This window comes from Larus michahellis, chromosome 8 (genome assembly GCF_964199755.1).
Source record: "Larus michahellis chromosome 8, bLarMic1.1, whole genome shotgun sequence".
Lineage (NCBI taxonomy): Eukaryota > Metazoa > Chordata > Aves > Charadriiformes > Laridae > Larus > Larus michahellis.
The window spans coordinates 5,284,609-5,300,984 of NC_133903.1; the positions used below are offsets into that span (position 1 = coordinate 5,284,609).

General features: G+C 58.6%; 1 protein-coding gene across 11 annotated transcripts in view; it reads left to right on the forward strand.

Annotated features, from left to right (window-relative positions):
• MPRIP (myosin phosphatase Rho interacting protein) overlaps positions 1-16,376 on the forward strand; it is an 83,211-nt gene that overhangs the window by 30,539 nt on the left and 36,296 nt on the right. For 4 of the 11 annotated variants that reach the window (XM_074597714.1, XM_074597715.1, XM_074597718.1 and 1 more), the window contains exons 4-7: positions 6,781-6,932; positions 10,020-10,104; positions 14,638-14,848; positions 15,827-15,986. In XM_074597714.1, the coding sequence (XP_074453815.1) occupies positions 6,781-6,932; positions 10,020-10,104; positions 14,638-14,848; positions 15,827-15,986 (608 nt within the window). Of the gene's footprint in view, positions 1-6,780; positions 6,933-10,019; positions 10,105-14,637; positions 14,849-15,826; positions 16,344-16,376 lie in introns of those variants that run through there. The other 7 variants (XM_074597709.1, XM_074597712.1, XM_074597711.1 and 4 more) reach the window with 4 other exon arrangements.

The following is a 16,376-nucleotide window of genomic DNA, read 5'->3' on the forward strand; positions in this document are numbered from 1 at the left end:
ACCAGGTTTGCTGACCCTCCCTGCCCGGTGTGGGCGCTTGTGTCAGGACAGGATACAGCCGTCCCTGTCGTGCATGGACCCCTCGGAGGCCGTTCAGCAGGAAAGAGGTTAACAGGAAGGAGGCAGGCTAGGCGCTGGCTGCCAGCTCCCGACCCCGCTTTGGGGTGGGGAGCAGCTGGGAGCTGCAAGAGCGGCGCGAAAATCGCCATATAAGGCCAAGACGAGCCGGCTCCAGCCTCCCGCGCAGCCCCGGCCCAGCTCCCTCCGCTCCGCCGCGCTCTCCCCAGATGGGCGCCCGTGGGGACGGGGCTGCGGATGGGATGTGTGGCCCCAAACTTGCTGCCTGGGGACCCTGGGGATGGGTGCTGCCCGTGCCTCGCTGAGGTGGCACTGGGTGGGAGAGGAACCCAAGGGCGCTCGCCGCCGGTTCGCAAGCAGCTCGCGGCCAGTTCGCAGGAAGCTCGCGGCCAGCTCGCCGCCTCGCTCAGTGTTTAGACTCGCTGTCTGTGGACATAAACACCGACTCCACTTAAAAGCAGCCCCTGGCTGAACTCTCCTGCCCAACCCATGCGCTTTGCCCCCTCCCCAAACTGCTCCCCGGGAAGAAAATTCCTTCCCCCTGGCGAAAGTGGAGCCGATGTTGTTTTATCTCCTGGCAGAGGCTCGGGAGGGCTCTACAAGCTGCTGGTGGCACCGTGAGCTGCTTTGCTCCTGGTGCAGAGCCACCTTGGCATGTGCCAAGGCCACATCTGCAGAGCTCCGCTTGTGCCTCCACCTGTGAAAGGAGGCGATGGCTTCTGGCTGGGTGGAGAGTCCAGGCAGCAGTGAGATTTGGGGGCATCTTCTCCTCTTTCTTGCACAGGGGCACGAGGTGTGCATGCAGAGATGCAGGGGGACACGCGTTGCTTGATACCTCCGTTGCATTCCTTTGCTCATGGTAAAAACTTGCTTTTCTATTACCCGGTGCATCGCCTGAGCAAGCTGGAGGTTTCTCAGTGGCTTCACTGAGCAGTAGCTGCTGATACGGGAAGGCTGCAGGTAGGAAAGGTGTGCTCAGGTGGCCAAGAAGAGATATCTGCCTCCTGCTTGGATGGCACAGGGAGAGCAGAGAGCTGCTGTGGCGACGGTGAGGATCGGGGAGCGTTCCTGCGTGCGGGGAGGTGTGGGATGGAGGAGCACAACCTTCTGCTCCCCTTTGATGGGTGGCTGCTCCAGTCCATCCTTTCGCAGAGCCCGCAGAGGTTGTTTTCAAGGGCCTTTGTCTAATTTAATAAATCGAGGATGCTCAGCCTGTTAGACGATCTGTAAGTGTAATAAGATCTACCCGCCGCAGAGCTCTGGTCGCGTTGTGGCTGTATCGATAGCCTTGTGTCTAGTGGCAGGAAGCCTAAAATGCTCATTAAAGCCACGCTGCTTTGCCAGCCCCGCTTGCCCGGCGCCTGGGCAGCTCGGGGCACGCTGTGGCCACCCTGCCAGCACCGGCAGTGGCACTCGGCCGAGCCCACCGGCAGAGCCAGCCTCAGTGCGTGCATGGTGCATCCCCAGTGGGATTTAGGGAGGCTGTGAATAGCCTCACGCGGCTGAAAAGGGAGCTCCCAGTGACTTTTCAAGGAGTTGGTGCTTTCTTGCTGATGTCCTCCGGGTGGGAATGGTGGATGCGGTGCTGGTGTGGGCTCCCTGTGCCATGCTGGTGCTGGGAGCTGCCTGTCCAAGCCGTGTTGCTGCCCTTGCCCAAGGCATGGCTGCCACTACGTTGCTCTGATGTGCCCATGTCAATGGGGCAGCGGAGTTTTAAAGAATCATGGAATGGTTTGGGTTGGAAGGAACCTTAAAAACCATCCAGTGCCACCCCCCTGCCCTGGGCAGGGACATCTCACACCAGCCCAGGTTGCTCCAAGCCCTGTCCAACCTGGCCTTGAACCCCTCCAGGGATGGGGCAGCCACAGCTTCTCTGGGCAACCTGGGCCAGGGGCTCACCACCCTCACAGCAAAGAATTTCTTCCTGACACCTAATGGAAATCTCCCCTCTTTCAGTTTAAAACTGTTACCCCTCATCCTGTTGCTACACTCCCTGATAAAGAGTCCCTCCATAGCTTTCCTGTAGCTGCTTTAGGGACTGGAAGGTTGCTATAAGGTCTCCCCAGAGTCTTCTCTTCTCCAGGCTGAACAACCCCAACTCTCTCAGCCTGTCCTCGTAGCAGAGGTGCTCCAGCCCTCTGAAGGGCTTCCTCCCTCCCACGCCGCAGCCCAGCCATGATCCCGTTTGCATCCCACCTCGATCAGCCGACCCTGGGCACCAGGGATGGGGGGAAGCTTTTAGCAAACACGGCAGCTGCCTTTGCCGAGTGCTCGGGAGTGCTGCGAATGAGCAGCGCGCTCGTCGGCAGCCGCCCTCATGAATATTTTAGCTGGGAGAATTAACATTTGTCAAGAAGCATTTATGGAGGCAGCGTGGATGTCTCTTCCCCAGGCGCCGCAGGCTCGCTGCTGCTCTGGCGCTGGGAGCCAGGGCAGAGCCAGCCAGAGCCCGAGCCCTTCCCAAGCAGCGTCGCGGCGGAGCAGGACGGCAGAGCCACGATCTGGCCCCCAGGGACGGCCGGGCCCCGGTGCCAAGGCAACCAGCCCGCCATGCGAGATAGACAAATGGTTGTGGTTTGTTTTTTGGTTTTTGTTTTTTTTTTCCTTCCTCTCCTGGTTCTTGGCAGAAAGTAAAATGTCCCTTTTGTTTGGCTTCCTCCTCCCCCTGCCCCATCGCCTTTCTTTAAAGGTTGTGTTCCAGATTTCATCAACCCACGTTGTGTAATAGCCCCGGAGAATGGCGTGGGCATTGGCCGTGTCCCACCAAGGCCATGGCAGAGCCTCTCCTCAGGAGCTTGACCGCGGGGTTACCTGCTCAGAGAACATTTTGTGTAGTCGCTGAGTGAAGCTCTGTTGTATGTTGGATCCAGCTCCTACAATGCACACGTGTTAGAAATGATAGGGAAATATACTTGGAGAAAATTCGGAAATTTTTGAATCTAAATAATGCTATATTTTTATCTCAGCCCTGCAAAACCTTATGGGAACGAGAGTCTCGTGCAGATAAACACGGTTGACTCAGCATCGGCCCCTGCGCCTGGGAGTTGATCGCTCACAGAGCATCCTCCTGCCACAGCACCTGGGTCTCCCCAGTGATGCTCCACTTGGGATTTCTTCCGTCGGGCTTGTAAGAGGTCCCCATTCTTTCTTTCCCTCCTTCCCACTGTCTGAGGTAGGGGATGCTGCAGTTGCTGGGCTCTGCATCCTAAGAGCATCCGTCTAAAGGTCTCTGCATCTTGTCTGGAGGCTGCTGGGGTTGTGGATTTGGAGAGCATGGTGTGACTTGTGCCCTGGGCAGCTGGGAAGGGAGAGGAGGAGGAGGAGGAGGAGGAGGAGGAGACCGTACTATAGGCTTTGTGTAGTATGGAGGGGGACGCTGCAAGCACGTGTGTGTGTGTGTAAATACGGATCTGTCATAGCAGAGGGAAACAGCAACGCGATTGTTTCTTGGCTGCAGTTCCTCTGCTCATACTGGCAGCGTGGAGAGCTGTTGTTGCTCATATCATGTGGGTGCTGCGTTCCCTGCGCTGGCACGTGGTGAGCGGCCAGAGGTGGCTGGTGGCACCGAGGAGGGCGGCTGCTCGTGATGGTGCCCGTAATGGTGTCTCCTCTGCTGCTGCACCCTCTTGTGCGTCCACAGCCAGGCACCAGATGCAGTTGTGGTGTAGCTGCATGGTCCATCCCAGTGACCACAGGATGGGAAATGGCAAAGGCAGGGCCAGCACCTGGGGACAGGGCTGTCCCCGAGGCAGGGACCGGCTGGAGCCAGAGCTGAGCCTGAGCATCCACTCCTGCGTCACCTGGACTCGAAGCCTCCCTGGGGCCCCGGGGTCCAACGCTGGGTTGGACCTTGTATCAAAGCATCTGCTCTTCAAAGGGTTGGTTGAAGTCCCAGCCTTGTCATTGTTTTGGTGTCTCTGCCGTATAACACCTCCCTGCTTTTGCATTTATTTATTCCCTTCCAGTTGCCGTAGCCACACAGTCCTCACCTGCCCTGGGACCAGCCCGGGGCGCAGCTCTGCCCCTCCTTCCCCAGGGATCCCCAGCCCTGAGAAATCCCCCAGCGCAGAAACGGGTGCTCAGAGGTGGGGGAGGGGTCCTTGTGTCCTTGTCCCCTGCTGCAGAGCCTCTCCCATCTCCCCTGCTCCCACACCGCCGCCCCGCACCTTTGGCACATGAGGGCTGTCCCTGTTCTCCTGGTTCCTGGGGAGAGCAGCCGTGTGCCATCGCCAGCTCCTGGGCCGGGGATGTCCAGCCGGTTCCGAAGTGTTCCCGGGGTACAGTGCTGCCCGAGCCCCATCCTTTTCCTCCGTGGAGTTTGTGCGTGTGCGTTTTGACCTGGCACCATTTGCATTTCGCTTTGCTTCAAAGTGCCTGCTCTGCCTCCAAGGAAGGAAATAAATGGTGTAAAGGAATTTACATCCTGAGCGAGTGAGGCTGCTGGTCCGTCAGGTTTCATCTGCTGCCGAGAGGTGTGGGGGTGCAGGGGGGCTGCCGTGGGGTAGAGGGATCGTCCCTGGTTCCCATCCTGTCCCCGTTTGCGGGGGGAAGGAGGGCAGTCCCGGCTTTGCTCGCCGCCCCTCTCCTGGTGTCCCAGCTCGGAGGCGTGCTGGTGGACGGGGACCCACCTGTCGGGCTGTGCGAGATGCCAGCGTTCACCCTGGCAAGGGGGGTGCGTGGCAAAACCACTTCACAGGGCCAGCCTGGCGGTGGGGGGGCCCCAGCCGGCTCCTCCGCTCCGGGTGCGCTTGTGTCGGGGCTGGGTGTGAGCAGCGGGGGAAGCCGCCCTGAACGCTGCCGTGGGGTTTGAGAGAGAGGAGGGCAGGCGGGTTCTGCAGGGAGCCGTCTGTCTCCTCCTCTCCTCCTGTGCCAGCTCCCTGCCAAATCCCTGCGGGGCCTCCCCGGGAGTCGAGGGGTGCCTGTGGCAAGAGGGACCGAGTGGCCCAGGGTCCCCGTGAGGGACTGGGGCTCCCTCCTGGAGCTGCCCTCATCCCCTTTTTTCCCCATCCCGGATGCATTCCCTGGTGCAAAAATGCTCTGGGTGGGGAAGGAGGTCGGTCCCAGACCTTACAGTCCTGGAGGCCTTGGCTGTGCCGAAGGCCAGTGAGACAAAAACGTTTTTAAGACTCCACTTGGAGCAGGAGAAAGTTTTTCCGTTGGGTTTTTATAGCTCCCGGAAAAGCAGGGTTTTATTTTTGTTGTCTAAGACAAAAAAATCCTCTTAGGAGCCGACTACCCGCGGCGGTGCAGGGCGGGCGGTTGTGCGTGTGACGTGCCGGGGGTCTGGACTGGGCTTTGCTTTCCCTCCCTCCGTCCCATGGGGTCTGCGGATGCTGATGCTGGTTTCCACAAAGGAAAGGAGGATGTTTTGTGTCCCTGATGTACGACTGGTCCCGTTTGTGTGCCCGTGCTGGGCACCGATGCTGCAGCACCTGTGATGGCTCCGTGCCACCGCCGGGCTGTCATAGGATGCTCCTACCCGGGGACACAGCACCAGGGAAAGCCCTTTTCCTGGGGAAGGGGGCTATTTCCCATGGCCGCAGATGTGTAAACTGGGGGTCTTAGGGAACTGATCTGAATTTCCTGGGGTCACAGGCTGGGGCCATCGAGCTCTCCCTAATCACCCTGTCTTTGCATGGCGCAGGCTGATTTTGGAGGGGTTTTATTGGCAGGGGAGCTGGTTTCCATGGTAAAAACCTTAACAGCATCTGCCAAAAATCCAGCTCCCTATGGGCCCGGCCATCTGGAGGGCACGAGGAGGCTTTGGCAGGGCGAGGAGGTGGCTGTGCGCTGCTTTGGGTGCTCTTTTGGTGCTGTTGGCAGCTCGGTGGGGTCCCTCCACCCCAGTCATTTATGCCCCAGGTGCAGGTTCGCACTGGGATGCTGGGGAGACCCCAGTGTCACCAAGCCTGGTGGGGCACAGGCAGGCTGGGGATGGGGGAGACATGGCATTGCTGCTCGGGGAGGGAGGACTGTGGGTGCCGTGCACCGGGAGCGGGTGGCCGCGCTGTAATCGGATGAGCCGGCGCCGCTCCATATGGACCTGTCAGCTCTTATCAGTGCTGACATCCCTCTGGGTCCCTCCACATCCCCTCAGGCCAGGGGGGCCACTGCCTGTCCCACTCCACTGTGTCTGCTTGGAGCAAGGGGGCCGGGAGGTGACACTGTGTTGGCAAAGCCCGTCAGACAAACAAGGTCCCTTCCATGCTGCGCTCCCTCCCTGGCAAACGCCGCATTTTATTAACTTCAATGTGAAAAACTTGGCATGTATATCTGCTAGTCTGGCCCCTGTGCTGAGGGCTGTGGGGCCTTTGCCACCCCTGGTCCCCAGATGCCACCCCACCACCCGAGATGGTTTGCAGCTGCAAACCCGACGCCAGCTCGGTGCCTTGCCTTGGTGTCCCCATGCTGCAGCGGGGCAGCCATCCTTCCCTGGGCATTCGGCATAGGAGAAGCGTCTCACTGGCAGCAGTGGGCTGGACTGGGCTGGCAGGAGTCGTGCCTGCTGGTCTGTGTCCCCACATGTGTGGCACAGGGCATTGCTGTCTGCCGGCACAGCGTACGGATGGGTCTGGGTACTTGTGGGCAGAACACCTGGGTGTGTAGAATCCTGGTGTCCACCAGGAAAGGTTTTAGGGCTCAACTCTGCGCTCGTCTGCTCTTCTCTCCTTAAGCGTTATTCCTTTCTCCTTCCCCTTGCAGCCGACAACCCTCCCGCAGGGCACCATCAACATGAACCAATGCACGGATGTGGTGGATGGGGAGAGCCGGACAGGGCAGAAATTCTCCTTGTGCATCCTGACGCCAGAGAAGGAGCACTTCATCCGGGCCGAGAACAAGGAGATCATCAGTGGGTGAGTGCAGGTCCTGGGCCAAGCCACCGCAGGGCTCTTCCCTCGGCTGGGAGGAAGAGGAGGGCGGGGAGGACCTTGCCCAAGGCCCGGTGCTGCAGCAGTGCATACACAGGCTGATCCCCAAGTGACAATCACGGCTGCTGCAGGGACAGTCCTGGGGACTGGGTGTAGCTGCTGTCTCATGGTCAACTCCATTCTTTCCACCTTTTTGGCAAGGACCGGGTTTCTTTCCCCTTCCCTGCTCCCCTGCCTGGCGGACCCCTGCCATTGCCTGGTGCTCTGCAGCAGAGCTGGGGCCCGAGCACCCCCAGGGCCACCAGATTTACGCCGTGGGCATGAGCACTGACTTCAGCGGACACCGGTGTGGCTGTGGGTGATCGAAGTCCTTCCTCTGTGCCTATTGCACGTGCTTGGCTGTGCTGGGCTGGAGCCTGAGGCTTCCCAACATGCTGGCCACCTTTCAGAGCCAGTGCTCAAGGAAGCTCAGCCTCTGCCAGGAGCCTTGGCCAGGCCCCGGAGCTGAGATGCTCCTGAGTCACTCGTTAACTTATAAAGGTCACCGTTTTCAAGTCAGTTTTGTTGTCTGCCGTTGGGCCATGCCCTGCTCCCCGCTGCAGAACAACGCTCCCAGCGGCGTTTACCCCCGGGAGCGAACTGAGCTACACTGGAGCGTTGTGGGATGCTCAGAGGGTGCATCTGATGCCAGGGTGCTCCTGGGCTGGCTGTGGCAGCTTCAGCCCCAGCAGAAAGCAGGCCAGGGGAAGAAGCTTGGCTGCAGAATGAACACCAGGACGAGGTTGAAGCCGATGGGTGCTGGGGTGACCCCACGGTGCTTTTAGGACAGCATCCGATCGGGCACGCAGCTCGCTGGCGCAAGTCCCCACACCAGTGGCAGGTCCCGTAGTCCCTGGGCTGGTGTGTCCGAGCCCAGACCTCATACACCCTCTGGTTCTTGTCCATCCCTGCGTGGACACTGCCTCCTGGGGCTGCCCGCTCTGTATTTACCCCGTCCCATTTCAGACTTGCCTTCGCAGCGCCCAGCTCGCCCCGCTCGCTCCCTGCGGGTAGGCAGGCAGGCAGAGGGGGGGATGCAGCCCATCCCCCTGATCCCAGTGGAGCATCTGACCTCTGAGGACGATTAAAATACCATCGCTCATAGAAGCGCCTGCCGCTGGGATGCAGTTGCTCAGCAACGCTGAAGATTAGACCACTAAAATGAGCAAATCGCGGTAGATTTCCCGGCTCCAGGTGTTGGATGGTGACCTAGAAACATCCTCGTCCATCGCTCACATGCCGGCTTGGGTTGAAGCGGGTGCTGGTGAGGGTGCGGAGCTGTGGGAGTGCCGAGCTGCTGGCACGCAGCGATGGACTGCGATGGTGCTGCTGCTCACCTGCGAGCATTTCCCACCTGGGATGTCTGGAGCTCAGTGCCTCCCTCCAAGAATTTGTTGATATTTGAAACTAGGCAGAAAGTTAAAGGGATGAAGCACTCGCTCTTTCCCACTCTTCCCGAGGCATGGCATCTCCTGCTTGCCTGAGCCCTAGCAGTGGCAGGGTCAGTGCTTTCTTTGAGATGACTTCTATTTCCAAACCTTTCCTTTGGTTGTGACGTAGTTATTTTGGTAAATATCGGTTGAAATAGGCATTTTTCTACCAAGGGCTTAGGATTTTGATCAGAAACGTGTTTTCATGCCTTGAAATTTCCCTGTTCTACCAAGACACACGAGCGGGGGTGATTCCCACTCCGTGCGCCGCCTGGGACCATCAGACCTGTCCTGCGGCAGCACGGCCACCCCTCTGGCCCTGTTTGCAGTGGTGGGGAGGCAGCGACTGCGGAGCCGGGGTGCCAGAGGCACGGGGGAATCGTGGCGGGTGGAGCTGCCTCTTCTCTTCCAGCCAAGGCAGGAGCAATGGCAACGCCCCAAAACACGGCCAGCCCCCATGCCCTGCTCTCTTTTCCCTCTCCCCACGCTCCGGTTTGCAGCTCAGCCTTTTATTGCTGGTCCTGTCCGCCACGCAGGAGGGAGAGGCATTGCAGAGCGAGGTGGGGCTGATTTATTGTTCATTGGCCCGGCGCTGGATTTTGAAGCAGTGCATTTGCTCCTGACTGCAAGCATTAATCATCCCGAAACAGTCCCACTCTGGGTCCGAGCCAGGCGGGTTTCATTTGCAGTTGCAGCACGACAGGAAGATTTCGCCGGCCGGGGGAGAATTTGTTTTAACGTTTGTTGCATGCTTCTGGCATTTATTGCTTAACCAGAACCTACTTGATGTGGTCATCTCAAAACGCTTTACAGCAGCAGCGTGTGAAGTGGGGGGAACAGGAGAGGGAAGCAGGGACATCTGAAGCAGGGCTGTTTCCCAGCGATGCATGGATCCCTGGGGAGATCACAGAGATGCAGGGGCAGGTCGTCAGGCTGCGGTGGGAGGGCACAGGAGGGTCCCCCAAACAAGCGACTTGTGCAGGGGATGGACTTCTCAGTGCCAAGTTCACGCTGCTCTTTCTTGGACAAAAGCACTTTGTGTGCAGTGTTGGCATCGCTGAAGGGGGAAGGTCCTGCCGGAGGCTCTGTCCCTCTCGGCTGTCTTTCAGGATCCTTGAATCCCTGTTCCCCATCAGCCTTGGCCATGGACTCGCTCTTGCAGTGAGCGGGGCTTGAGTCAAAGCACCCTGGCGTTGTCCCTCCTCCCCTCCTGTCCTGCCTCATTTTTCCCCCAGAAGTCGGTTGGGATGATTTCTGGGTGCTGTTTGCCATGTTGACCCTGATCAGGTTGGAGAAGCTCCGTGTGCCCAGCTCCAGCTCGGGGTTGTGCTTATGGCCAAGTTACAAATCGGGGAATGCTGGGGTTAGGGGTGAAATGCGGATGCTTCGTCTCTGGAGCTTGCAGGCAGCCTGCCCGAGGGATGGGATGAGGCAGCATCTCCCTGGGCAGTATGGTCAGAGCCACCCGTGGTGGGGAAACAGCTTTGGGGTCCATAGCCCGTGGGAAGCCTCGTTACAGCCCACAGTTGAGCGCGTGTGTTGCTCCCGTCCCTGCGCGCTGCCCTTCGGCACAGACCTCACCTTTTGCTTTCTCTGCCTGCAGGTGGCTGGAGATGCTGATAGTCTATCCGAGGACAAACAAGCAGAATCAGAAGAAGAAGAGGAAGGTGGAGCCCCCGACTCCCCAGGTAACCCCAGGGGGTCACACGCTGTCGCCTGGTCCCTTGCCTCCCTCTCAGGGCCGCAGCATTGCGCTCCTCCTGGGAAAAGATCCCCCCAAACCAGCCGGACCGGCGGGTTGCCGGCCCCCTGATGCTGCCTGCGCCGGAGGGTGAGGGATGGGGCAAGCCAGGGCAGCAGGACAGCGTGAATTAATTCCTGGTCATCACTTCCCAGGGTCACACGCTGCTGCTGCTGCTGTTTTTCTGGCTGCTTTGGGGCCATGTTTTGTCCCCCTGGGCACTGTCTTGTGGCACTGGCCCTGCACACCCGGTGGCCACAGAGCCGTGTGGTCCCCCTGGGGGACCGGGTAGAGGTGCTGGCCATTCACGGGCCGTTTCGGTAGAAACAGGATGAAATTCCATTGGGCTCCGGTTACCCCCTTTGAGATGACCCCAGAGATAATGGGAATGAAAGGAAAATACTAAAGGCCAGGGCCAGGCTGGGAGCTCCGGGGGCCGGAGACGGGCTCTCCAGGGACCCAGCAGTGGCTTCGTGCTCACTTTGACTATAAATGGTAAAAAGCGGGGCCAGCCGTGACTCACTCGTTCCTGCCGGGCTCCCACGTGGCCAGAGTGGGGGAGAATCCCACAGATGGGGAACGTGACCCCGAGGCCACCCTCGTCCCTCGTCGGGGCTGAGAACAGCCGTGTCCCTGAGGCTGCCTGACCTCTGGGCGCGCGTCCCGCTGCTGCAGGGGACCAGCTGGGAGGGCTCCTGCGGCCGAGCCAGGCTGCGGCACTGGGGGACTGAAAACAGCATCGGGGCTCCCCTGAGTCCCGCTTTTCAGGTCCCCTTCAGTGAAGTCCCCAGGATGGTCCTAACTGGGCCATGGGTGGGTTTTATATGGCGTTTATTTCAGTCAAGTTTCCACCACTCCACATAAAGAGGCTTCTGGGCAATAGGAAAAAAAATTAGGGTGAAGATGATCCTTTTTTACGCACCAGGCTGGAGGTCTGAGCCACCCCCTGCCAAGGGCTGGAGTCATCACAGCCCCTCAAGTGCTGGCTCTGGTGATGCTCTAGGGAAGATGTCTCCTCCATCCATGGCCAAGAGCAGGCGTGTTACGAGTTGCCTGTCCTCAAGCCTCAGGGAGGGCGCTGTCGCAGTCGGGGCACCCCAGCGGGCTGATGCAGCAGAGCAGGGATGCTCACCCCATCCCTGGCGCAACGCTAAATACAGGCTGGGTTCAGGAGGGGGACGGAGCGGAGAGGAGAAGGGGCGCAGAGCCAGAAAAACATCATTCTGGGTTACATTTCATCACCATGGCAACTTCTTGGAAACCGTACAGGATCCGAGCTCCTGAGCACCAAATAAGGGAAGCGGCTGCGGGAAGGATGCTGGCTCCCTGCGGGCGGACGGGCTCCCCAGGTGCATGGAGCCTGGCGGCTGGGTGGTCCGCCCCAAGCCCCATCCCGGTTCCTACCCTCCTTCCACCCTCTCCACCTCGTCGCTCTCGGACCTGTAGCACCAGAAAAAATCTCAAATTCACTTACGCAAAACCAACCTCCATGTGGGACCGGCTGCCCGATGGATGCTGCCCCGTGTCGGGCACTCAGGAGCAACCTGCAAAGGCAGAAGAAGCATCTTTAGTCTGTGTCTCGATTTTTGCCAATGCAGGCAGCTGGTCCAGGGAAGGAGAGAGGATGCTGGGGAGAAAATCAGCACCGAATCCCCCTCTGTGAAATGGCTTCTCCTGAAGTTGGCTGCTGTTCAGGTCGCTCTCCGTGTGTCGGTGGAGAAAGCCTGATTTCTTTCTAAAGACGGCCACCCGCTAATCTGGCAGTGGATCATGTCTGAGAGCCTCTCAGGGAGGGACGGACACCTTTGTGATTTAAAAAGAGAAATGTAAACCAATGGATATTTCTGCTTTTTCTCATCCCATGTAGTTTTTCCATGTCTGTGCTACAGCAGAGGTTGTCTGCAGCCAGGCGCTCCAGGGGCATCAGGGCCGTTTTCAGCTCCCCCCATCGTTTTGCATCTTCCCCCTGCAAGATCACCAGGGTGGGAGCAATGCACGCGCAGCTGGGAATATCGCTCCAGCTGCAGATTTTTGGGACAGGAGTTGTTAGGTGCAGTCCTAGAGGTGTTTTCACCTTTGCTTTGCAGGCAGGTTGCAGTCATAGGGGAAATAGGGCAGATTTCTCTTGCAGCTTTTGCCGTGCTCCGGCTGAGCGATGCAGGCAGCGGGAGAGACTGGACTTGCTGCCTTTGCCTTCCTGCCGTACCTGGGAAATCGAGACAGGATTTGGGGCTGAAATCTGGGATTTGAGGCACTGCCCTCTGTTGCAGGACGGGTTTGCGCAGGGGTGCGGCAGGCTCGGGTAAGCAGAGCGTGCCCAGACATAGTTAATTCAACTGGAGGCCGGTTTTGCCAATTTTGGTACATTCTACTTTTTGGAACTGTTTATACCGCTGAGCGGCAAAGAGTTAATTTCTCTGCTTGCTTATAGACCGCTTTTTGGCCCTCATATCTCTGTCTAATTAAATACACATCTACAAATAATTATACGGGGGTGTGCGTAAGGAATATATTAAAAATATGTAGCCTGAGCTGGCGATTAGCTTTGAGCTTTCGGATCAATGAAGGAGAGAATGGTTGAGGTTGGAAGGGCCCTTGGAGATTGTCTGGTCCAACCCCCTGCTCAGCAGCATCCCCTCGAGCAGGATGCCTGTGAACTCTGGATCGTTTACCTCCAACACCGCATTCCTTTGGAGTGAAATTTCCAAAGGGGATTTTTTTTTTTTTTTTTTTTAAAAATTGAGGTCATTTGCTGCTTCTTGTTGTGGCTGCGCACGGAGCCGGGACCCACTCCCTGGGAGATCCCCTGGCGCAGCCCTGTGAATGCAGATTTGGAGGTGCAGGGCTAAAACCCCCCCCCGGTGGCTCTGCTGACGTGGGAGGGGGACAGAGGGGATGCTCTTCACAGCCCGTGTCCCAACCCATGGCTGCCGGCTCCGACGCTCCTGGATTCCCCCTGCTCCGGGGAAAGGGAACAAGCAGCCAGGAAACTTCCCACAATCCAGAGACTTTGGAGGGGAGTTAATTGTCATTGATTTATTGGTGGCTTTAAGGAAAATAATCTGCTAAAGCAGAAGCTTAATACGACAACAGCAAAACATCTGCTAGCGAACAAAGCCAAACCCTAAACGAGTTGTGGGAGCTGCTGCCTCTTCTGGGGCATGCGTCGAACCTGGGCTGCCTGGGCCACGGCCACCAAAATGGCATCGCCATCGGATGGGCTCCAGAGCCCCTCATTAGCTAGAGAAGCATTTAAGATGATGGGTATTGTTTTAAAATAGCATAAAGCTCAATGCGATGTTGTATTCCCTTTTTAAGACAAGCAGCCTGTTCGGTAGACGAAGCACCCGGGAGGAAGACGGCGCTGGTTGGGTTTTATTCTTTTTTTATCAGTGGCCCAAAGCAAACCAGATGCGACAAACAACATGGCTGCTGGTGGCAAGGAGTTAATTTTCTCCTCCATCCCGTGTCCTTTAGCTTGGTTTCTTTTTTTTTTCTTTTTTAAACGTTAGTTATAACACTGAGAAAATTCAGTCCTGGCAGATGGGACCCGGGAGAGAAGCCTGATGTTGGTCTGTATTTGCGAAAGGCAGCGGCTGCCCGTGAGCCAGCCCACAGAGGGAAGGACCGGGGATGCGCAGAAGGACCGGGGACTTGCAGAGGGAAACGGGGGACGCTGTGTTCTTTGGCATCAGTTACAGAGGGTGCGCTGTCACCCCAAACCGGGTGTTGGCGCAGGTGAGGGGAGCATTTCCAGGTTCACCGCGAGTCAGGACTCAACAGACCTGTTTCTCTGTGGGTCTTCGGCGTTGCACGGGAATTCGGGTGCAGAGCCTCACGTGTGCACTGGGCAGCTTTTGGGGAAGAGCTGATGTGCTGGAATGTAAGCGGAGCCACACGGGACCCTGAATGCCGGGGAAGAGCCGGGGCTTTGCCCTGCTCAGGACTGAGCTGTGTGAGCTCAAAATGAGCTTTTCCCAAAGAGTCAGGTGTCGGTGGCCGCAGCGTCCTGTGCGCCATGCCAGGAGGGGCAGTTCCTATCCAAAAACAAAGCCAGCGAGCCCCTCCACTGCCGCAGCGCCTGGCCAAAGGTCTCCTTCGTTTGTCGGCTCGCCTTTGCTTTGGATATTTTCCCAGCTGGATGTGTGGGGAGGTGCAGCTGGTTTTGGGAGCCCTCCCCGGAGAGGGACGGCGAGGGACGTTTGCTCTCTCGCTGCAAGAGCAGCGATGGTCCGTTTGGCCGAGGAAGTCCTGACCCATCCCCGCCACCGTGCTGCCCTGGGGCAGGGTTTCCACCTGCGAGCTTGTCCCCCTGGGAATGTGGCAGTGGCACACGGCTGAGCAACCCCATCCCCATCGTGGCGCGTGTCGTAGGCAGCACCGTGTGGGATGCACACCTCCGGGGACAGCCTGACGGGGACCCTGGGTGAAGAGCTGGGACAAACCCCTCTAAACCCGCTGTCTTCTCCGTTCTCTTTAGGAGCCCGGTCCTGCTAAGATGGCCGTGACCAGCAGCAACATCCCCAGTGCGGAGAAGGTCCCTGCCACCAAGTCGACGCTTTGGCAGGAAGAAATGAGGGGCAAAGACCAAACGGACGGAGGCGGCGGCATCAGCCCGGCACAGAGCCCGGTGCAAGGCCAGGCCGGGGCTGCCAGCTCCCTCAAGGATCCTGTGCTGGACAGCAAGGAAGGTGAGGGACGGGGGTGCCAGAACTGGTGTGATGCTGCGGTGACTCGGTTCATGCAGCTGAGCTGGCAAAAAAACATCGTGCAGGGAAAAGTTTTCCATGGGTTCGGTTCTCCCAGCAAGGGGGGGGAGGCAGACGTCGTCCCTGCTCTGCAGGGACCGGAGTGAAGCATTACAGGCTGGAGTTCAGGAAGGAAAGAATTCGCATCACATGCTGGAAAATCACAGCGTGGGGCTGAGTCCTGCCCTGGCAAGGAGATGTTGCCCTTCTGCTGGGGGCAAAATGAGGGGGAAAATGCCTTTTTTAGCCCCTCCGCATCCCTGCCTTGGGCACCCGGAGGGTGCGGGGCCACGCTGCGCTCAGCCCGGCTGTCGGGACTGCCAGGCCCTGAGCGCCGCTTCCTCCTCCGTCCCCTGCGTCAGGGCCCTGTTTACGTTTGGTCTCCCCGATGAGTCCCTGGAAGGCACCGTGGCCACAGCATTGTTCTCCCTGGAACAATATGGGCTGGGGACTCTTCCTGCCGGGGCCGTGGACAGGTCCCACGCGCTGTGGCCATTTCCTTTATCTGCCCGCTCGGATAGGGGATGCTTCCCACCCCGTCCCGGCTGCCAGGAGCGAGGTGTCCATCACCTTGTGCCCATGGAGCTGTGGTCGATGCCGGGCTGGGAAGGACAGGGATGGAAAGGGGTGCAGAGCAGTGTCTGCAGCCGTCCATTTCTTGGTTTGAAGGTTTAGGTCTTTCATCCACGCAAGCCCAACCCAAGGGTTGGACCCGCGTGCCCCGTTCCCTGCAGACCATTCCACCATCCCCACTGGCATGAAGGGTGGTCAGGGCGGAAAAGCCAGGGGTGCAAGAGGTGGCACAGCGTGGGGCTGGAGCCCAGACTGTCTCTGCTCTCGTCCTGGGGGGAATGAGAGTATGTTTTATTAAAAGCAGAACTCGGACTTGAAACCAAACACGGTGACTTCTCTGTCCTTTAGACGAGAGCTCCATGAACGGAGACCGGATAGACTGTGGGCGGAAGACGCGTGTGGAGAGCGGGTACTTTTCCTTGGAGAAGACCAAACAAGATTCGAAGCTGGAAGAGCAGCAGCTGCCGCCCCCGCCGAGCCCGCCCAGCCCCAGCACCCCGAACAACAGGTACAGTTATCCCAAATCGCCCTCGCAGGAGCATGCCCAGCCCTTTCCTTCCCCAGGTACCCGATCAGGCGACCGAATGATTCACAGCTTCTCTCTGAACTCCTTGGACTCGAAGAGCAGTTGCCCCATGCACAAGGACTCCAGCAGCAGAGATGTAGGAAGGGGAGCTGAAAAATCGGGGCGTCCCCTTTCTTTTAAAGCCAGCCGGCAATACACCACCCTGGCCGACGTTCCCAAGGCCATTAGGATCAGTAATCGTGAGGCCTTCCAGGTGGAGAGGAAGCGGCTAGAGCGGAGAACCCGGGCCCGTAGCCCTGGGAGAGAAGAAGTGGCCCGGCTCTTTGGCAATGAGAGAAGGTAAGGGATGAGTGGCTAATCTCCTCCTTGCAT